The sequence below is a fragment of the Epinephelus lanceolatus genome, chromosome 6 (genome assembly GCF_041903045.1).
Source record: "Epinephelus lanceolatus isolate andai-2023 chromosome 6, ASM4190304v1, whole genome shotgun sequence".
Taxonomy (NCBI): domain Eukaryota; kingdom Metazoa; phylum Chordata; class Actinopteri; order Perciformes; family Serranidae; genus Epinephelus; species Epinephelus lanceolatus.
Window position 1 is genome coordinate 43,395,572 of NC_135739.1, and position 23,867 is coordinate 43,419,438.

Below are 23,867 nucleotides of genomic sequence, written 5' to 3' on the forward strand. Positions count from 1 at the left end.
TCTCTTGTGGCCTTTTTCTTTAGCTGTGATAACAATGAATGCTTGTGTGCCTGCTTGATAGTGGGGCTAACTGGTCCTAAAGGCCAGCTTATGCTTGAAATGAACTAATTTGTACTGAGTGCCGTTCAATCGTGTCTAAGGCAAAGGTGTTCTTAGCTCTTCAAAGTGTCTACACTTAAAGGGGTGGGGGGGGGGCTAAAAGCCTGCCATCATAAAGAAAAGAGACACGATGAATTGTACAAAGATAATGATAGACAATGGTGCACACTCTTGGACAGGCTTTCCTTAAAGGCATAAGTGGTGTTCTACTTGAGAGAGAAGTCCACATCATGCCTACTTTCCCACCTCCTCACACTGCCAGAAAACACAGTAAACTGCCACAGCAAACTGTGAGATGTAGAGCTGTAGGCGAAAGGCTACCACTGCAGTTTATGCAACCAGCTCACCTCCAATACATTGTTATGGTCAACAGTGCCTTTTTCCAACCCACCCTGTCCTGTGTGAATCAATATGTGCCTGTGTTTGCTTACAACTCGGTTTTGTTATCCCTTCTACTTGGTAAATTGCCAGTGCATCTTTTAGGGGTCTTTCCACAGTTAGTTGCCCTTTTTACACAGAGACGGCGCTATAGGGCCACTAAAAAGTCCTGTCTTTATGCCGCCATGCATTTTTACACAGAACCAAACAACAGCGGCATCATGCTGCTTCAGTGTATAAATTTAGAAAGCCCCCGGACCTCATTGTTTTCCAAATATGTGGACATTTTCAGCCACTGTTCTTCTTCTTTGAGATAGCTGCTAACTGCTAGTAGCTACTTTTTACATCTCCTGCAGTGGGTCGCACACGTAACACATCATCAAAAGGTTACACTTGTGCTGCCCATGATCCTGCCCTGCCAGGTGTTCTTTATAAGCCCAGTTCAGACCAGTGATTAGTGACGAGATGAAACTATTTTCAAATGTTGCCGAGAGAAGTTGTAGGGGTGTGAACTGGCTGGTCTGAGCACAGCTCAAGCCAGCTTATGGTGTCACCTGCAACTCAGCTGGTCAAATCGCTGGTGGCTGGTTTTAGAGCGTAAAGCACATCAGCTGTTGGAACAGCCAGTCGTCCCCACTGAGCTCTCTGTTTCCATTCTCAGAGTGGGTTGCTGCTGCTCGCTGGGTGTGCTTATGCCTCTGTCCCTGGGATTGTACCTTTTGTACAGAACAGCAAGGCAGAATAACAGAATTAAGTTCCTGCCTTGAAAAGACAGTGCAAAAGGGGCTAATGTCACCCAACTCATCTCTTTGGGAACTTTCCTAGTGGGACTCTTTCATGTTACCACGCTCTTAAAGCATGTCATTTTGAGGTAGTTGCCATCTGCTACACAGCACAGTTGAAATCAAGATTTTAGCCAGAACTACAGCATTATACAAACAGGAATCAAGATTTGCACATTATGTATGACACACTGTGACACTTTAGATGTGCCTACCTCACTGATTAACAGGTAATTGTATTAATTATAAAAGGTTTTTGCTTCAAGCTGTTTTCATTTTTTTCCCCACAGTTGCAAGACATGCAGCTTGTCTTCATGCTGCTTTCTTTCTTTGCTCAGTTTGTATTTTTCTTGTCCTCATCTATATATTTTTAACACACTGTACTTTAGAATGACAGCCCAGCCATGAAGAAGGCAGTGTCCCTCCTGTCCCTCACCACCCCCAACAGTAACCGTAAGCGTCGGCGTCTGAGGGAGACCCTGGCACAGCTCGCCAAGGAGACAGAGATCTCCCCTTTCCCTCCACCACGCAAAAGGCCATCAGCAGAGCACTCCCTGTCCATGGGTTCTCTGCTGGACATCTCTAACACCCCTGAGACATGCAAGGCCTTGGCAGGTAAGAGAAAAATAATGGCTGACTGGAAAACAGCTTTGATCCAACCCTAAACCCCTGAAAGGTTACAGCATTTCTGTTATATTTTTATGGAAAATACAATACCTGAGGGGATCGTCTCTTCTTTGATTATGGTTGGTTCTTCGTCATAAGAGAACATGAATAAGATGAATCCCTCTTCCTTTCAGAAGACAGAGTAGGGAACAGTTCAGAGAGCAAAGATGCCAATACTGTGACCAGAAATAGGATAAGAAGAACGAAAACCAGGGAAAGGAAGATTAGGACAGACAGGGAAGAGAGGAGGAAAAGGTCCTACCTGGGCACAAAAACCCTTCAACAACCAGAGGAGGAGCAGCAGCAGCCAGGAACTTCTACAGGTCAGGTTTTTACTTCGAGTACTACTGAACTGATATCGTTAGCAAATATCAGGCCAATTCAAGGCTAATAGAAAGTAGTTATCGAAAGGATCAAAGAACTTTGTGGTGACGATAAATAAGTCATGCATCATTTTTTTCCCAGTTTAAGTGAAAAGATTTAGTTTTTTTCGGTGAAGCACTGAATTTAACCCAGGCCAGCTGAAAGTAAATGAGTGCAAACATGAACATGGGCTGCAAGTGTTGAAAATAAAGCACTTTCTGATGAGCTTTCAGACGTTTTTTTTTTTTTTTTTTTTCACATCTAACAAATGGCAAAAATCATTAGTTCCACATCGACAAATTCACTGTTTTTGTTTGTTGAATCTGACCTTCAGGAAAATTAGGACTGCTAACATGATTTAGTGTACAATGCTCTCTTGTGGAAGCTTATATCTCTCCTCCCTGTGTTTTCTTAGCACAGAGTAGTTTGGAAAATATGCTGGAAGTAGGCTCCTCATTTTTAGATCATTGCTTTGACAGGCTGAAATGACAAACTATATTTGCGTCAGTTTTCAACAGATGTAGTTCATTTTGTTTATTTAGTAAGGGGCCTTGTCCACCATAGTAGAGCCCTGCGCGGGACTGTTTTCTTCATCCCGCTCCTGCCTGCTCCCGCTGAATTTCTGACCATTACTGCCCGCAACCGCAACGTGTGTGTTACACTCCCGCCTGCACACGCAATGTGTATGTCCACTCCCGCCCGCTCCTGCAAAACTGAGAATTTATGCCCACACAATAATAGAGATGCATTGATTTTGTCTTCTCCCATCCCGCAGGAGAAAACATGTCATTTTATAGGCTATTAATAAAGAGATTCATGGGGTTTTTTGTTTCGTTTTACCTGGCCAGCATGTCACTGGTCAGGAATAGCGCTCCTATTTCGTTGTTTTCATTTAGTTTTTAATGAAGTAACGGCTGTTTCATATTCTATTCTCCTCCTCTGTATTTATTTATTTTTCTACCTTTATATAATCACACAGTGATTGAGGTTAAGGTCTCTTTTCTAAGAGAGACCTGAATAAGAAACATTAATGAGATAAAGATAAAGCCTATGCTCAATAACACCGGCATCATCACGCCTCTTTATGTAATTAACAAATAGCAACGAGAGTAGGCTGTGAGTGGCTCAAATAACACTAATAAATAACATAAAATAAAGAAAGTTAACGAATGAAACGAATGAATTTAACAAATTAATCACTTGGCCATAATATTGCTGTGGAGGAAGAGAATGTTGCTGAACGACTGCGGTCCCAATCCTGTGCGTCTCTCTTCCACGATGTGCCCACAGACACTAAAGGCCTGCTCTGAAGGCGCACTGGATGCGGGGATACTGAAGATGAAACACGGCAGCTTTGAGAGCGCTGGGAAGTAGAGGGCTCAGTGTGCCTTCACACCTTGTTTGAGCTTCTTTTCCACATCATTTGTTAACTCCATCCTGTCGCTATAGGCTACATCCCGATCCCGCAGTGACCCGACCCAGCGGGACCCAGCGGGACCCAATCCCAATGCAGCCCTCTACACCAAAGCATTTTTGTCTGGGGCCAGCATATTTTTGTAATGTTTTGCAATGGGAGCACCGTGCTACAAACACTTATGGCATGACAAGGCACTGGGTGTGAATTTTGCGCCGAGTGCTGCTGGTTGGGCGTTTTGTCTGTGTGCCAAGAGTTGAAAAATTGTCAAATTTGGGTAAAAACCCTGCGATCATCACTGTCACTTCAGCCGTTCAGTCACAGTGGAGGAGGGACAAATACCGCAAAGACAGTCAAGTTTAACATGTTCAAGAGCTGAACAACAACAACAACAGAGGAGAAATCTGTTAATATACTTTATATATATATTATGTTATGTCTCATGAACCTACACAAACGGCAGGTCCGTCCTCTCACCTTGCATGCTTAAGTACTCTACATCGTGATGACACGTTTACTTCTGCAAATATTTCGTATAATAGCAACCAGATGTACGTTTTAGCTTACCATACTTTGATACTGTATGGCACATTCAGTTTGTAGTCCAGATATACATTTTTCCTGAATGGAAAAAAAAAAACAAAAAAGAAAATCAGGATCAAAACCGGAAAGGTATGTGATGTGGTGTACCTGAGGTCTGAACTGGAAGTTTTACTCAGACATCCACAAAATTCAGTACAAATGTGCTGTTTTGACCAGGCCCTAATTTCATTAAAACTGCTAAAAACCATTGTGGATTGACACCCGGCAGTGTCTGTCCTTGCTTCAGTGCAGTATTAACAACTTGCCTTCCTTTCTGCCTGCCTTGTTTCTCCAGAGAGTTCAAAGCCATCTAAGAGTTCCACTCCTGTTCTGTCCAAGCAGTCAGCCAGGTGGCAGGTCTCCAAGGAGTTCTACCAGACTGAGAGCAACTACGTAGACATTTTAAGCACCATCCTACAGGTAGGTGTGAGTCTGTGAGGTGTGTTTGCACAATGTGGACAATTCTAACCCTCCCTCACAGGTCAGCCAGTTGGTTGCCCTCGACAGCAATTGAAGCTAAGCTACAATCATTAAAGGTGTTTGTGTTTGCATGCTCTCACTTGGCCTGGCTTATCAGTTGATCCCAGCAGGGAGTCAGATGGCTGATCAGTGAGGGAGAAAATGACCTGCCTAACCATTTCTCCTTCTGTCTCCCCCCTGCCCAAAATCTTTAGCTTTTTTTAAAGTCTTTCTTAGGCTTCCTCCATTTTGATGTCCTTTTCATTCATTCTTTCTCTACCTGACTCACTCTCTCTCTGCCTCAGACATCTATTTTTAATATCTATATGCTTGATAATTGCCATCTCACTCTCCTGTCATCTGTTTTCTCTGTTGTATTGCACAGGGCTTAACTGTTTCTTGTCCTTACAAAAAGCCTCCTGGTTTTAATTAAATCTGGGAACATAAGGTATGCTCCTTGGTGTCGTGGACTTTTCTGTCTTGAATTAATAAATACAATTAAAAAACTGAACTCACCAACTCACAGCATTGTGCCATAGATTCACTACCGTGCCATTTATCGAAGGAGAACAAAGTTGAGGCTGTCTCATAGTACTGTTGATTACTGCCTGTTTCATAGTCAATCCATGCTCCCTTTTCACTTCACAGTTACAGTGATGGGAAAATATACTTGATCTATATTTCTGAGTGCAGCAGTTGTCTTTTTCATCTCACAGCCATTTACTGAGGCAGCAGATAGTATAAGCCTGTGTTCAGATGAGCAGCAGACAGTAGACTGCTAATTGGATTTCATTTTTCAACATGACACAACAGTAACACAGGCTGACTTCCAATGAGGGGATGGCACTAATATTGTACAGTAAACTATCAATGGCGAGCCAAATTATGTCATTCACTACTCTTTTTTTTATCCCCTCCAAAAATAATTTTTATTTGTGTAATCCTGGGACTAGAGTTGTCAAAAGCATCGATACTGAAAAGTATCAATGCTCAAACGCTGTATCCGGATACAATACTAATTTACAAAAGTATCGATACTAACAGTGCACGCCACCTCAGCGCCTGTCAGGTGCGCGTGACGGGTCCAACGGACACGCGCTGTGCAGGCAGCGTCTGGCAGGCACAGAGCCCTCACTGCAACCCCGCTTGTTGTCGTCGCTGTGCATGCATGCACACATTTCTTTTGCTGTAATATGGCCAGCGCGGCTGCAGGAGGATCAGAGCAGCCAGTTTTGGTCAAAAATGATAAAGGAAAAAGCGCTCTTTGGAAATATTTAGTGAAGTGAACACAGCACACTGCAGACGGCAGGTACAGCCCCTCCCCTCACTAGCAGCTGAGCAGCTGGTGTCGCCAGCATCAAACTAAAATATAACATCTGACGTTAATGTGGGAGCTAAGCAGAAAACTTTATCAGTCATGCCCGTCTGTAACATTAATAGACAATGTTAGTTTAACAGGACAACACAATTATGTGTGTCTGAAAAGTTATGTTAACTGTAAAGTCACAGATTGAAGCTGAAAAAAAAAGTTTGGTTTCTCCCATAACCCCTGGTTCTCTGATCACATAGTGAGGTAGAAACAGGAGCATCAGTGCAGTGCAGTGCGAGCATTTCACTTGCATTTGCCCCTAAAAATATATGTGCGAACCGGGAAAATGATTTAGGTGCACAGTGTGTGAGTAAACACAACATACTGTTTAGGGATGTCCCGATCCAGCTTTTTTCACTTCCGATCCGATACCGATATTACAGCCTTGAGTTTTGGCCGATACCAATACCGATCCGATCCAAGCGCGTATTATACATATTCACTTATTTTGTTGTCAGTCATGTTAGAAAAGGTTTGATCAAGCGATATTACTCTAACAAGAACAACTACTTAATTGGGTTAGTTAGAATGATCCACAACAGTTGGTATGAGAAACTGACCCATTTATTGTTAACAGGGTTAAATAAACAAACTTTAAACTTGATCATTAACATTAAATAAAAAATATAGCTAGTTTGCTTTGGCTGCTTTGGCCCCTTAATAAATAGAAAATAAATCAACACCACAAGACATTGTTGACATTTAACAAACAATGCAGCCTTTCCTTTTCAGTTATTTTAGTAGTGTCAGTGCAAGCCTGGTGCTGCTGTTTCCTGGGACCAACAGAGGGGACAAAAAAACCACACACAATATCACTCTCAAAAAAACAGAGCAGAAAACAAATAGTCAGTTAACTAAATTGACCGCAATTCTTCCTACCCTCCGTGTGTGTCTGCCATCTGCATGCTGGCCTGGTGGATTGATAGTAAGAGCTGGAGCGGATCACTGGAATGGACTTCTTGACTCGCGGAGAGCTGGGCTGGAAAACCTGGATCGGACACCGTGAAAAACTGGATCGGAGTTCTTGGATCTGCATTTTCTCATGCAGTCCGATCCGATGCCGATGCACGTTTTTTGCTAATATCGGCGGCCGATACTGATGGGAATATCGGATCGGGACATCCCTACTACTGTTTACCGTACTCGGCATTGGACGTTTTTTCATTGATAACCGATCAAATAAATGTATTTTAAAACTCGCTCCTTTGGCTCTGACACAGCTGTCTCCCTCCCTGCCTGCAGTCCCCACTGCACTGGGCTTTGTAACAATGTCCTGCCTACAGCCCCCTCTGATTGGTTACACGGCACAAGTGATAGCCAGTCAACACTGATGCCTGTGCATGCTTTCATCATGTCACATTGAGACACAGAGCACAGACGGAGCAGGAGAGGCTCCGGTAAACCAGCAGTAATTTTGAAGGTGAGGTAACAGAAACCAGACAGAACGAAAGTTGCAATAAAAATCCTCTATGCTGAAGTTTTAAAGTCACCACCACAACATTATATGATCCATTTCAATGATGACATGCTCGCCCAGAGGCGAAATTTTGACGTAACTGCCTGTTTAATTCACATCAAGCGCAATACAATTTTGCAAACAGCCTAAATGATTTAGCTTCTAAAAATAAATAGCACCAAGGCAAAAAAGAGATGTAGGAGCTATAAGTCAAAAAGTCTGGTAACCACTGAAAGTTTGATCTTTATTTATAAACTCATTAAGCTATAAAAGTTTAATCTGAAAAGTAACTACTAAAGCTATAATCTTTTTGTTCGTTTTGATAATAAACACGTTCCTTTGCAACACATACATTTCTATTTTTTCATTTTGTGGCCGCAACACCAAGCCCCCCGCTCTGGAAAAGATTTCAGATTTCAGGCACACAAATCTTCCGTGCTCCACATTTCAGGCACAAAATTTTTTCTTGCTTTAACCCTTGAAATACATTTGTATGGACAGATCTTGTTTCTGGTTGTTATTTATTTTGGGGGGATTTTTGTTGTTATCATTGATGTTACTGTTCTGATCTTTATTTAAAAAATGACATGCCTCATAATTTTTTGCTCATGTATCGAAAATGGTATCGAGTATTGAATATTTTCCTGGGTATCGATATCGAGTTTGAAATTTTAATATCGTGACAACCCTACCTGGGACATGAATTGTTTGCACAGAATTAAAAAAGTACAGATGGTAATAATGATTTAAGGCCCTGCAGTAGATTGAAACCAAACCAAAGCTGACTGGCTGAAATCCTAACTAAACTCAACGAGGAGTGCAGTGATCTACTGGTTTTAAGGTATACCATGATATAAAGCCCTGTTTCCACCAAGCAGTCTGGTACGGTTCAGTTCAGTTCGGTGAGCAATTTTTCCATTTCCACTGTGAAAGGCTATGGATGGTACCAGTGCTAACCGTCCCCATTTTTGGTCACCCATCTGTTGGGGTTCCTAGGACTAGGCCTGTCGCGATGCGATAAGTCGGTTAATTGCACGGTAAATTTAAAGGGAGATGGTAACTTTTCCGGCCGCGATTAATTGCGGTTCAGAACGTTCACTGCTGTGCATCGTCTGGCAGCCAGGTGAGTTGGTTCATTAGCGTCATGAATGGAGGGAAGGCTCTTGTCATCGAGTGTCTTTGTCTCTGTGGGGGAGGCGGGGCTATGGGCTACACACACACACACACACACGCACACACACACACACACAGTGGTCTAAATCCAGCAAAGTTACAACAATATGGGCTTAAAAGCACAATATTACGCAATATTATCGCTTATCCCAATGATTTCTGATGCAATTAATTGCCCAGCAAAATTTGTTATCGTGACAGGCCTACCTAGGACGCAGATTTGGAACTAAAAGGTGGAGTTAGACACACTGCAGTCTGTTGATTGGTCAATAGAGGACGATCACTCTTGCTCAGGGCTGAGTTGTGGCTGGTTTTGAAACTTATATAACCATTGTTCATACCGTGGCAAGTGATACAAATATTAGTAAACAATAATTATAGATTGAAAGGATGTTTTGCTGCCTCTTGCAGCAGTTGTAGACTGAGGAAAAAATAATTTAATTCACTGGGCCGACTGCTGGCAACTTTGCCAGTCCGCCCCCCCTCCCCTACAGATTCGAGGTTGCTGCTCTGTGCTGAATTGCTGTGTTGTGCTCCGGCGTCCGGCAAAAATAGAAGTCCTGCGTATCTGTTGCGGAGGGCTCCGGGGTGCCGCAGCTGAGACGGAGCCGGAACGCAGCACAGCTGCAGCCAGTGGAAGCACACACATTGACTAGAACTGAATCCTGTCGGCTCTGCTGCCATGCCGGAGCGCAGATGCAACCAACACGCATCTGGTGGAAATTGGGGTTGATTTGTTTGCCCACGGGCGGCTGCCGTGGCAGGGCCGCGTCGCCGCATCCTTGATCTTCAGTTTTCCAGCAGACCGTTCAAGCAAGTCCGGCTTCTCTGCTGCTGCCAGGATACAGCTGAGGAGGAGCCGGCTGCTAATGCTATGTGCCGGGACACTGCTAATGCTGCTTGCTGTGCTGCTAACGTTTGTTTCTCAAAAAAATCAGTCGGGTCGATGACCCACCTGCACATGAGCTACAATGTATGATCGAAAATGAATAAGAGTTGAAAGTATTCGAAATGTCCATCCCCGTCTAGCTCTGATGCTAGTTAGCCAACTTTGGCTAAAGCTTACCTGTCGAGGAGAAGAGTAGCTACTTCGACAGCCGATTTCAAATTCATCTCTGCTTTCAACCATCTCCACCGTTCAAAAGCATCTCCTATATAGACCCTTGCTTTGCCTCGAGTTTTGTCTTGGCGTTTTTGGGAATCTTAATGAGGTCGTTTGGGTTTAGTCGCACCGTCAGCCATTGTAGCTCAGTCGTAACTGTAACTGATGCTGAGACTCTACTGACTGTGTGACTGGTAGACGGCGGTGGGTGGCCAAAACAAATTCAAAACATAAACATGATTTGCAGACCGTAAACATTTTTTTTAAATGCGAATATTCTGGCTGTACTGTTGTCAGTGAGATCAGTATGTTATATGAACATTATTCCTTAGTCTCTGTGACATATTAGGATGATTTTACGACTATTTGCTTTAGATTTCTTACATATGACTCCTTTAATCTTCTAGCGTTTAAAAATATATATTCATTTCAACCGAGTTATGTGAACTGCATATATTCTAATCCTCACTTGAATAAAAAAAAGCATAGAAGAGCATTGTTGCTGTGAGCTACTGCAACACTAAACCCAGGCCCTTACCTGAGAAGGACTAAATGCACAAACCTGCTATTTTAGATATCCTACCATGAGAGACTCTCACTGCAGCCTGTTCTTTTTTGTTCTGAAAATGTCGCTTTGCAACCCCATTCTGTGGATGATAAATGAGGTGCAGACTTCCCTGTGTGTCACTGGTGAAGAGGAAAGCGATTGCTGGACAGAGCAGTGAGTGACAACAACCTCACCCACATTTAAGAGTGCCATTTGCGTTGGAAATGCTAAACGGACCGAGGGTCTGGGTACTATGTCTAAAGGGTTCCAAAGGAATCATACTGAAAGTATTAAGTGGAAAAAGGGAGAGAGACAATGACAACTAATGTTATAGTCAGAGTTCTCATATTGAAATTTAAGGTGGGTTGTTATTTTTTTCCTCAGGTTACAGCTGCTGCGAGAGGCAGCAAAACATCCTTTCAGTTTATAGTTACTGTTTACTAATATTTGTGTCACTTGCCACGGTATGAACAGTGGTTACATAAGTTTCACAACTTTTAGTACAGAATCAATGTGCCAGGTACCCCAGCAGAGGGGTGACTAAAATGGGGTTGGTTAGGATTGCTTCTGTACCATCCACAACTTTAACAGCTGAAACAGAAAAAAATGCATACCAAACTAAACTGTACCATACCAGACTGCTTAGTGGAAATGAGGCTAATGTATGCTCACCTTTTATGCTCCACACCTTTAGGGGGTTTTTACTGTTATCTAAAGTATTCACAGATTTCTCTTCTTCTCTGAAACATACAGACCGTGTGATTTCGATTGATGGAAATACAGAATTAAGCAGTTTCATGTTACAAATCCAAATATCATGACACTGTTTTGCACATCACTGTGGGCAGCTAGTCCAATACACGCTAATGTGGTGTCACCTTTTTTCTCCAATAACATCACATCCAGACGTTCAGGAGGTATTTATCGGAGACTGAATTATCCATAGAGGTCTCTTCCTTTCCAGAGCAAACAGACCACGTGATTTGCAGTGCTACAAACAGTGAATAAAGCAGTCTCACGTTACAATTCAGTGCATTTGCGGCGTGAATGGCCTTAAGTGGAGCCAATGTTTGGTTGGTCCTTTCTGGGCTACTGTAAAAACATGGCACTGCAACATGACAATCTCCATAAACGAAGGCCAGTTCCCCATGTAGAGATAAACGACTCGACGATATTAAGGTAACAAAAACACAATGAATCCTATTTTTGGGTGATTATACACCGAAGAAAACATACTTTTTATATTCCATTTCTGCCAAAATATCTCCTTAAACCCACTGGACCTTTAAAAGTGATAACAAACAAGTAAAAACATAGTGACTAAACATTAACCCATCCTCCCCTAACATTGTGATTAAACACCCTGGCTGATTTTGTCCTGTTTCTACAAATTCCTCAACATTTATGATATGATGAAGCCCAGTTGCAGTCTCAACTTATCATCAGTTATTGTTTCATTATCAGTATTAGTTTCATGAGCATTTTATGGCCACTAATGAACGCAAAGTGCAGTTAAGTGCTTGAGTGACTTGCTGTTGCTCATAATGAGATTTTTACACAGATGACAGTTGCCAAAACTACCCTCTAAATGAGTTACCTTTCACTCTCTTAATTGTTCACAAGAAGCAAAGTATAACTACAAGTTAGCAATGTGTCATCTTTGGTCTGGACTAATTAATCTAAGCTCATAGCTAACTTAGAAATGTAACCTCAGATGCAACATGGAGGAATCAACACGTTAGGCTACATCTTGGAAAGACATGTACATGAAAATACAGTGTATAGACAAGATAGATTTGTTTTCTTTCCATCCTAAAGGAACATATTGTACAACTTTGGAAACATCTAGGTCAGGGATACTGAACTTGTTTTGCCTGTGGCCACTTTTGCAAAATGGCAGGAGGCCAGGGGCCAGTTAGTAAACATACATTGATAATGTTTATTAGTGAATATAATAAATACATTTCCAGTTTATAACCTTTCGACATTTGCTGTCCTCACTCATCTTTGCTAAAAGGCAAATCCAATTGCAGCTGCCTGCACAGGTCATGTTTGAGCAGGGGTGTTTCTGGGATTTGAGGACATTTGGGGCTTAGCCCGGACCTCTGTTGGAGGGTCCAAAATCTTCCGCTGGCACTTATCATGTTAAACAAGCTCTGTTTTGGTGCTTTTATGCACTCTGCCACCCCAATGGTAATACATTTTTTTAAAATTGTGAATCAGAAAATGGTTGCCGGCTGTAAGTTGAGTGTCACTGATCCAGAGTATTGCTGTGCCTGCCCCCCCCCCCCTTTGGCAGTTTTGTGGAACATTTAAATTCCGTAGTGTTTGTGGGCTTCTCTCATAGAAAAGGGGGTTCTCTCATATGTTTTTATTTGTAGCTTTTCAAGCTTCCATTGGAAAAAGAGGGGCAAGTGGGTGGACCCATCCTGGCCCAAGAAGAAGTGAAGACAATATTTGGCAGCATCCCTGAAATCTACGAGGTTCACACCAGAATAAAGGTAGTGTGTCCTCAACTGTTTGTATCAAAACCAAATGTAACTAAATGTGATAGTGTAATTTGTAAAGATGCATTGTTGACCTGTTATTATCTGTGTGTAAAATGTGTTCATCAGAGTGACCTTGAGGAGCTCCTGTCAGACTGGTCTGAGGACCGGAGTGTTGGAGATATCATTCTCAAATATGTGAGTGAAAACAAATCTCCACTAGTCTGCAGATGTTGTTGCTTACATACAAAGTCAATGATATCTGATAGAGTGCCCCTGTAGTTATTCTGACACAGGTAAATTACTATAGCAGTTTGAGGGCAGGCTTTTGTATGCAAGACTAACACTGCCTTAATGGTTCATGAATGCGTTTTAGGGATGTTTTGCTTGTGATGCTGTGTTAAATGACATCATGGGTTGATTGCTTCTGTTATTATAACATTACTTTTATTCATTCTTTAGTTATAAAATATTGTTTTGCTGAGCGTAATGCATATTACAGTAATGCACCATTCGTAGTTACTCAAAATAAGAAGTCACAGTTGACAGTGACAGGCAGGTATGGGGCAACTATTGAAAGGTCTTTCAGTTACAGAGAATACAATTATTGTGACATTGCAAATTATTCAATGGGACTAGTCTGAAAACATCTTGAAGCAAACCAATCCAAATTGTTAGTGATTTAATGTTGTTTCCCCCTTGTGTAAAACCTTGCGCTTCTCTGTGTGTGGATTTCTTCCTCTTGATGCTCCTGACCTGCTCTCATCTACTTTGTTTCCAGTCTAAAGAGCTGGTGAAGGCCTACCCACCCTTTGTCAACTTTTTTGAAATGAGCAAGGAGACAATTGTTCGGTGTGAGAAACAAAAGCCACGCTTCCATGCTTTTCTCAAGGTAGGACCTCTGGATTTGTTCTGTATCAGGGTGTCTGCAGGTCCTTAAAATGTCTAAAAATGTCTTGAATTCAGTTCTACAAAATATTAAACCTTAAAAGTCATTAGTCTTAAATTTGAATTGTGAGGTTTTAATTGCCGCACACATTGGATCTAATTTCATTTATTATATTATTTATCCATTTTTTAATTTCTCTTTGTCAAAATGAGTCAAGCTCTTCTGTTTGAAAGTCCTTATCTCTGATTATACAAATCTTCAAGCCTACCCTTCAAACTAACACTGTCTTTTTACTTAATGCTTGCACTTACCTGTTGGCAAAATGTAGATTAACGTAACTCACTCACTCACGCTCACCGACAGGCCAACTTTAACCGAAGGCCAGGCGCTGGCTTGGTGTGTCAGGGCCTTAATGCCATATTCCTAGACCTACCTCTGCAGGGGAACACATGACTACTAAGCTGTTGAGTTGTTTTGATAGTGAATTTGATGGCTGTGCATGGACGTGAGCAGAACAATTAAAAAAAAAAAAACGAAGAAAAAAATATTTGTGTACTTACTAGTGCTTGCACAACAAAGAAATTATTTGTCCAAAAATCTGTTGTAAATTGGTTTAAAAATATCTTGAAAAACTTAACAAAAGCATGTAAGTGTCTGACACCCTGTTGTATGTTTGTTTGCCTGACGGATGGATGGCATGTAAAGATAGATTTTGTATTACAGACTTGAAAGGTGTGGTAAATAAATAAAACAGGAAAACCTAATGTATATGATACAACTTCCCACCTACACCACAAACTATAGCCTTGTCAAGCACCTTCATTTGATATATGTCATCTCTGTAGGGCAGTCTCAATCTGTCTGGCTCACAATCCCCTAAAATGAGGGAATGTGTACTTGTTAGTTGTCAGAGGTTGGCAGTTGCGTGTGTGTGACAGAAACACTTTTCTTGTTTCCTATCCTTTTATATTACTTCTCATTTATCGTGGTTCCTTCCTGCTCAGAAATGTTGGTCTACTACTATTGTAAAGTTCATCCGTCAGTGCCTTTACGTGCACTTAAGTAACAGAGTGTATTCAAGCAAGCTCATTTATTGAATGCCATGTACAGTACAGGCCAAAAGTTTGGACACACCTTCTCATTCAATGCGTTTTCTTTATTTTCATGACTATTTACATTGTAGATTCTCACTGAAGGCATCAAAACTATGAATGAACACATGTGGAATTATGTACTTAACAAAAAAAGGTGAAATAACTGAAAACATGTTTTATATTCTAGTTTCTTCAAAATAGCCACCCTTTGCTCTGATTACTGCTTTGCACACTCTTGGCATTCTCTCGATGAGCTTAAAGAGGTAGTCACCTGAAATGGTTTTCCAACAGTCTTGAAGGAGTTCCCAGAGGTGTTTAGCACTTGTTGGCCCCTTTGCCTTCACTCTGCGGTCCAGCTCACCCCAAACCATCTGGATTGGGTTCAGGTCCGGTGACTGTGGAGGCCAGGTCATCTGCCGCAGCACTCCATCACTCTCCTTCTTGGTCAAATAGCCCTTACACAGCCTGGAGGTGTGTTTGGGGTCATTGTCCTGTTGAAAAATAAATGATCGTCCAACTAAACGCAAACCGGATGGGATGGCATGTCGCTGCAGGATGCTGTGGTAGCCATGCTGGTTCAGTGTGCCTTCAATTTTGAATAAATCCCCAACAGTGTCACCAGCAAAACACCCCCACACCATCACACCTCCTCCTCCATGCTTCACAGTGGGAACCAGGCATGTGGAATCCATCCGTTCACCTTTTCTGCGTCTCATAAAGACACGGCGGTTGGAACCAAAGATCTCAAATTTGGACTCATCAGACCAAAGCACAGATTTCCACTGGTCTAATGTCCATTCCTTGTGTTTCTTGGCCCAAACAAATCTCTTCTGCTTGTTGCCTCTCCTTAGCAGTGGTTTCGTAGCAGTTATTTGATCATGAAGGCCTGATTCGCGCAGTCTCCTCTTAACAGTTGTTCTAGAGATGGGTCTGCTGCTAGAACTCTGTGTGGCATTCATCTGGTCTCTGATCTGAGCTGCTGTTAACTTGCGATTTCTGAGGCTGGTGACTCGGATGAACTTATCCTCAGAAGCAGAGGTGACTCTTGGTCTTCCTTTCCTGGGTCGGTCCTCATGTGTGCCAGTTTCGTTGTAGCGCTTGATGGTTTTTGCGACTCCACTTGGGGACACATTTAAAGTTTTTGCAATTTTCCGGACTGACTGACCTTCATTTCTTAAAGTAATGATGGCCACTCGTTTTTCTTTAGTTAGCTGATTGGTTCTTGCCATAATATGAATTTTAACAGTTGTCCAGTAGGGCTGTTGGCTGTGTATTAACCTGACTTCTACACAACACAACTGATGGTCCCAACCCCATTGATAAAGCAAGAAATTCCACTAATTAACCCTGATAAGGCACACCTGTGAAGTGGAAACCATTTCAGGTGACTACCTCTTGAAGCTCATCGAGAGAATGCCAAGAGTGTGCAAAGCAGTAATCAGAGCAAAGGGTGGCTATTTTGAAGAAACTAGAATATAAAACATGTTTTCAGTTATTTCACCTTTTTTTGTTAAGTACATAACTCCACATGTGTTCATTCATAGTTTTGATGCCTTCAGTGAGAATCTACAATGTAAATAGTCATGAAAATAAAGAAAACACATTGAATGAGAAGGTGTGTCCAAACTTTTGGCCTGTACTGTATATGAAAAGCCTAAGGTATTAGAGAAACCTGATTATGTGGCTATATTTCTTCTGAAGGTGAGAGGAGCAGCCATATAGCGATGAGTCCTCCTGTTAAGAATAATTCCATTCAGTCAACACTTAGAATCTAGGTTTTTGAAGTCTATGTTGGTTTTCTAAGATGAGTATTTTGCCGTTTGTTGATTCAGACACTTTTGTGCTGGAGAAGGCGTGTGTTAACCACTGAGACTGTCCTCACTTCTCTGTCAGTTTGCTCCAGCACACCCATCCAAACAAAAGTCAGATAGCAGGATTTTGTATAGCTACTTCAATTCAAATAAGTTTCCAAAATAAGGTTGGGGAATGGCAGAAATCCAATTCCTGACCTGCTGCGGGCTGTCTATTAAAATAATGATGAAAATGATTTAGAAGTTTCTCAGAGCTGTCTTCATAAAATGCTTTTTGAACAGATAGACTTGAGCAAATTGACCTTCATTTTGCTGGTGGCTAGCATGCAGTGCAAACTTCTGTCTCCCAATTCAAACTGCTGCGTAGGCTTACACAAATACACATGCTTTAACATGAATGCTTTTCATTTTGTGTCACAATGAATTCTACAGATCAATCAGGCCAAGCCAGAGTGTGGTAGGCAGACACTAGTGGAACTGCTCATCAGACCTGTACAGAGACTGCCTAGTGTGGCCCTTCTTCTTAATGGTAACACACACACACACACTCCTTTGTTAAAAGAGTTAAGAATAGAATATTTTTTTATGCTAACTATATCCCTCTTTGTCTTTTTCTCCTTATCTTCCTGCTTCCATACCTGCCTCCTTCCTCCATTATCTCTGTTGATACCTGTCTGTAATTTCTCTTTCTCACTGTTCTTTTCTACTCACCTTTCTCAACATGATTTTCATCTCTTCCTGTATGTCTGCTTCTTACCAAATTTTCCCTTTTTTTCACCCTTTCAGACATAAAGAAGCATACGTCAGATGACAACCCGGACAAAATAACACTGGAGAAAGCAATTGAGTCTCTGAAAGAAGTCATGACGTGAGTTGGCGTGACCTTACCCTTTCTTTTGTGATGACCACACAGACAGCAATATTTGATCAATTCCAACACCTCGGATGAACTATCTACTCTACTCTTATTGAGCATATTGTATTTTCAAATTTTAATAATTAGCCATTGTTAAGATTTTGCAAGAAACAAGTGACATTAATTGATTTTTTTTGTTTTGTTTTGTTTTTTGAAATGTTTTAACCTTTGACATGTGTACATCCAGGATTTGGTGAACTTCTTGATATTTCAGAGCATTTTCAGATCATCAGGAGGTCACATACAGTGCTGTGTGACACATTATGCTCAAAGTGAACTGTTGTCACTTTAAGTGAACTGTTGTCACTTTAGCCACCTGACCTTTAAAATTAAAAATAAGTAATTTATGGCATGAGACTTACAGTTGTAGAGGATTGGGTTTTCGTAGACTCAGGAGTCAGTCTTTAGACGCTTTGCTTAACTAAAGACTGATGACTTTCTCCCTGATTTTGTGTTTAGATGGGCGGATACAATTTCAGAGTTTAAAAAAAACTCCCTACGTTGCAGAACCAATAGTAAATCTGCAGGGCGGTCCTTTCGTGGCTCGCTGAACTCTTGTGCTTGTAAACATAATCCCACTAGAAACACGTATAGCGGTACAAAATGGCTCAGTCGTGCTCGCAGAAAACGCCATCAGAGTTATTGGATGTTTGTCGCGTTTGCGGCGACACATTCTCGCCAACTAAAAGAAACAAACATAATCTTTTACAAGGCCATGACTCATCCGTCCGGCCGGACTATAGAGGGATTCGCCTTGTTTACAAATAGCCTACTTCCGGGTAGAAAACCAGCTTTTAGCTAGCCTATATATATAGCTATATATAAATAGCTAAAAGCTCTGCTGGTTTATATATATCACATTTTTGACAGGGACAGCTAACACTAGCAGCAAAGCTAACAACAGGGCGTCATCTGTTAAAAGCTTTCCATTGTCGGATACGACATGAAACTACTCCAGTTAGCTCAATCATGTTGTAACTAAGACATCCGCTGGAAAAAATATTTTCTGCACGGATGAGCACACGTTTGATAAAACGGAGTTTAATCTCTCGGCATCCATTTTTAAGCTCTCTGTGTGTTTGTTTCCTTGCGGACGAGAAAAGGGGGAGCGCACATTTCCGAGAAGGCGTGTCCTTTTCAAAAATGCAAGAGGCGTTGCCGGCCGTTTTCGCCGATGTGTTAAACACACTTTAGAAAGGAGTGTCCCCAGACTATCAGAAGGCGGAGATCTCTGATTGTCTGGTGGCGAGACTAGGGTTTTCGTTTCTTTAGAAGGGGCCATTTATATCTACATACACAGTGAGTCCTCCTCCACTGAGTCTGCCACATTGTTTCTACAGTAGCCTGGAATCGACAAATCAAACACTGGCTCTAGATAGGGCCAGTCCCATTTTTTGTGTAGATCTCTAAGGCGCTTGGCACACAGGAGAAGTTGCAATGTGCAACCTTACTGCTAGATGCAGGCTTAAAGTACTCCAGCGTGGTGCTGGACTTCTGGCTTGAGGGACATTTCTAGTATTTTTGTTTTGTTTTGTTTTTTTGTGGCAACAACTTGGCATAAGTTAGCATTTAACGAATTATCTTCTGATTTTCAGTGAAGCACATGGGTAGTTCCAATAGTATAGTGTTATCAAACTCAGCTGGCCAATAAGAGCTGAGTGGGGAGGGTCTAAAAACAGCACACACACACACACACACACACACACACACACGGACAGGGTTTCAACACACACGCACACACGGACAGGGTTTCAACACACACTACTTCCAAGCACATGTTGTTTAGGTGTCCGTTACAGCCTGATATCCAAATGAGTGTGGGTGAATGTGCAATCGAAATGGACAATTGAACTGCATTTGAATGATTAGCTTGTGTTAGCTTGACCATCAGCTGTCAGACACTAAGACAAAACAGCATGCCGTGTGCGTTTTGTGCAACAGGTGGATGCGGTAGTCTACCGGTAGGGTAGAGAAACAGAGAACTAGTTTCATGCTAGGAAAAAACTCACTCCTCCTTAATAGGAACTTGTGCTCAGTATTGCTTTGCACATATTTTTTAATCTTTATTGCCACAATAGAAAGAGCACGGTCAGGGAGGAGAAAGTGGACCAGAGGCCAGCAAGGATGATCTTGCAGGGTCTTCACAGGTGAGGAGAGATTATAACTGGCTGAGAGAATATATCTATAGCATAAAAGTGACTTTGCGATTAATTTCCACAGCTATGTCAAAAGGCATTTGGAGAGCTTTGTAAATGTCAAAAATTAAATGAAATGGCCTAGGTCTAGGCACTCTTAGACTTGCATTGTCTAGAAATATATCATGAAATGCTCTTTAGACTACAATAATACACGAAATATATTATTATTCCCAAAATAATATTTTAGTTAGATTTTAATCAAAATATATTCAACCATTTCAACCATGAATTTTGCTTTACATCCAAAATGCGTCTTGTGTCTATAAAGTAATAGGCTATATGCCACATAGGCAAGTCCTAGTTTCTGGTTTTCACTAGTTCAGTCACTCTGAGCTGAATGCAGGTTCACTTGTGAAGGCCTTGCAAGTCAGGGTGGCTTTGAATGAATGTCGGTATTGCCCATCTCCAGAATGCTACCCGTAAACCCACCAGAATGCAGGAAATCACATCTACCACATCCAAAATTTTCTGGGGGAGGACCCCCAGACCCCCACTATACTACCATTGTCTCTCTCTGTATGGTATTTGTATGTAAGGTTTTAGGCCCTATCCATCTCCAGCAGGCGCCCCAAAAGTCCGTTAGGATGCGGGGGATCACAATCGCATCTACCAAATCAGTTGACAAACAAAAATTTTATGTGTCAGCTTAAACAACGAAATTGTACTCAGCCCCGCTGAATCTCACTCCAGTGTTTTTTGAAAAGTTGGCAACCCATTGCTAGGTGCAATACAGTAAAGAATCAGCAAAACTGAGGTAAGTGTGGGTCAATGGGTTTCAGGTTTCAGGCTCAGGAAAAGTTTTCACTTTAAGCCCTATAGATGCTACTAGCTCCTTTACACAACACCTTCACATTTGGCAATGTAAATGCATGGCTCCCCTCCAGTTAATTGGTTTTCAGGTGTGATACTTGCTGCTCTTTTTTAAATGAACTCTACTAGTGCAGTGCCCGTTCAAAACACGCCTGCTCGAAACGGGCCCATTGTTTGGTGTTCTTGCTCGCAGCTTTCTTGAGAACTGCTCATCCAAACAACTTCATAGATATAGACCTGGGCCCCAGACAGCTATAGAGTTATGATGATGTTTAGATATGAAAAACATTGAATTATGTTGCTGTTCTACCTCAGTGTACACTGAAATACCATACAAAGACCCCCAAAGCACCTAAAAGATATGCATCTCAAAGGTATACTACTTATTTACTGTGTATTATTTACTGTGTATTACTAGGGGTGTAAATCACCAGTTTCATCACGATACAATATTAAATTGATTGTTTTGACAACAGTACAATATCTTCCGATATTACAAAGTCTGCCATGATAGGATTTCGATTTGATAGGACTCAGGGGTCTGTGATGGATATTAGGTGATATTAAATGCCCATTTAACACAGTCAGTGACAGAAGATGCTGCCACCCCTTTCTTTTTTACTTTGGCCATAAAACACATAAATAAGAAAGCACCTCTAAATCAGTCAGTTTTTATGTTTCTGCGAGGGAAACGCCATCTCATGGTGACACCTTGTAATTGAATAAATGGGTGCGTTACAGTGGAATCTAGGCACACCCCCAGAAAGGTGGGGGGAATGGTATTTGGCTGGAAGTTGGCTGGACATTGGCAGGCATCCAGAAGGCTCTCGGATGGCGTGGGAAATATGAAGTGGCTGCATCCGTAATGAAGAGTTTGGTTGTAATGTTAGCATATCCAGCATCTGAATTGCAGTCGGTGAGCCGCGGCTGGCTGGCTGCAGATGACGTACTGCTCATTCTACAGAGTCCTGGGCTTCCTTGGGTCCAGGAGCAAAGTGTTCATTCCAAAAGTTACATCGCTGATGCTTGAAATGTTTGCTACATGAAAAATCTCCAGGCTCTTTCTTTATCTGTTGTTGACTGTACTGTATCAAGCAACAGAGGCTCCTTGCTTATGTAGGTGAAAACATGCTCAACTCTGCAGAACTCTGAAGCCCTAGCCCTGCCTCTGCACAGAGCCACAGAACGCTGTTCACTTATTTATTTAAAGTTTATTAATACTGAACATGTTGTGTGTCTAAATTTCACCAAATTTGACAGTTCATGTCTTTGGTTCTCCAGCAACACACCCATCAAGTGTGATGGGTGGATATACTTACACACAATACAAACGGACAGAGATTTCTTGCTTTATATTAAGATTAAGATGTATGGTCAGTCATTGATAGAAACAGCACAGGGCTACTGATACAAGTCTAGCCTTAAACTAACTTGATTCACACTAAATTCGCTAAAACCAAGCCCCAAGGACAGCAAGCTTTGAGGCCTATTTGACACAGTGGGCCAAAAGTTGAAATTACAACTCCTGGGTTCATCACATGATGCCATTAGGTCTCAAAAGTCCTTTTCATATATACTAACATTGTGAAAGAGACATCTATAAAAGAGTGGATTTTTAAGCACCACAACCAACCAGCAGTCCAAAACCCAAAGATGTTCAATTTAAAATGATATTTAACAAAACCCTTAGTTTTTAGAGGGTGGAACCAGCAAACATTTGGCCTTTTTCCTCGATGAAGGTATACAAGTGATGGATTATCAAAATTGTTGCAGATTATTTTTCTTTTGGTCAACTAGATGATTTCTTGGCTAATTCTGTATTACCTGAGATTAATAATTACATTATTCCTTCCCTTCTCTAACTTCCCTTTCCTCCTCACTAGTCACATCAATGAGGACAAGAGGAAGACTGAAGGCCAGAAGCAGATCTTCGATGTTGTATACGAAGTTGATGGCTGTCCTGTAAGTTTGAGGGATATTCCGTATAAAAAATATAGGTCATAGGTTTTAAAGAAGTACTTGAGATTAAATGCATGTGACCTTAAAATCACTAGAAAGTCTTCCATTGCAAATACTTAGTATTGTGGTATACACTATTCATTAATCTAATTATGCTGAGACTGTCTAATATGTAGAAATAATTGGAATTTTTTAAAGAATCAACCTTGGGTTGAGACTAAAACAAATGAACCCTGTTGCGCTTCTTTTCTCCAGAACCTTCCCATCTACTGTCCAATAGTTTATATTTTATCCAGTTTTCTCCTATGTACGCCTCCCGCCCCCCCCCCCCCCATCAGCGAGGCAGTCATGGTACTGCTGAATTTTCTCTTTTCTAATCTCATTTCTCTGTGTCTCTCTTTGTTTCAGCCACAGTTCTCCACACTTTCCTTTAACTTCCTGTCCTTTGTTTTCTCTGCAGGCCAATTTGCTGTCTTCCCATCGCAGTCTGGTTTACAGAGTAGAAACAATCGCCCTGGGAGACCAGCCCTGTGACCGTGGAGAAAATGTCACACTCTTCCTCTTCAATGACTGCCTCGAGGTGAGAATACACGCAGACGGCAATAAGCATTTACACAGAACACGTTCACACCTGATTTACCATTTTTCTATACGTCAGGGTTAGGGCTGAATTATATGGAAAAATAATCTATTGGCATTTGTTTTTTAATATGATGATTGCAATTTAGTATGCAAGTTTTTTTCTTAAGTAGAGCTGCTCTATTACTACAAAAATAATAATCATGATTATTTGATTGACATTGAAATCACAATTATTTATTACAGTTCTCATTGGCTTTGAGAACATCATGCATCTTCTTTTTAACACTGGATGTCTTTTAACTTCAGATACAGTTAAACTGAAAAACAATCAAATTAGTTGTGTTGCTTTGTGGTATAGCCAAGACCATGTAACACATCATGTACATAATTGCTGTTTGTTTGTTCTGACTCTTCAAAGTGTATTTCCACACCACAGACTTTGTTTAACCTTTTTTCCTCGACCTTTCTGCCATCTTCTTACAAGTTCTACCAAAGAAATTTCAAATTTATTTGCAACGGAGCATCGGTGGCTTTGTGGATGGAGCGTACGCCCCATGATCAGACGCCTAGCGCCTGATGCAGTGGCCGCAGGTTCAAATCCAGCCTGCAGCCTGCTCTTTTGCCATTAGAGGCAACAAAAGCCCCAGAAATAATCTTAAAAAAGAGGAATTCCACAGAACTGCAGGTTTGTCAGTGTTAATCAGAAATTAATCTAAATTACAGTATGCAATG

The 23,867-nt window shown here is 41.5% G+C and overlaps 1 protein-coding gene across 4 annotated transcripts in view; it reads left to right on the forward strand.

The window, feature by feature from the left end:
* ect2 (epithelial cell transforming 2) overlaps positions 1–23,867 on the forward strand; it is a 108,145-nt gene that overhangs the window by 51,592 nt on the left and 32,686 nt on the right. For all 4 annotated transcript variants that reach the window (XM_033620789.2, XM_033620792.2, XM_033620791.2 and 1 more), the window contains 9 exons: positions 1,649–1,874; positions 4,580–4,704; positions 12,772–12,891; positions 13,006–13,074; positions 13,658–13,768; positions 17,103–17,199; positions 17,457–17,538; positions 22,478–22,556; positions 23,014–23,133. In XM_033620789.2, the coding sequence (XP_033476680.1) occupies positions 1,649–1,874; positions 4,580–4,704; positions 12,772–12,891; positions 13,006–13,074; positions 13,658–13,768; positions 17,103–17,199; positions 17,457–17,538; positions 22,478–22,556; positions 23,014–23,133 (1,029 nt within the window). The remainder of the gene's footprint in view (positions 1–1,648; positions 1,875–4,579; positions 4,705–12,771; positions 12,892–13,005; positions 13,075–13,657; positions 13,769–17,102; positions 17,200–17,456; positions 17,539–22,477; positions 22,557–23,013; positions 23,134–23,867) is intronic.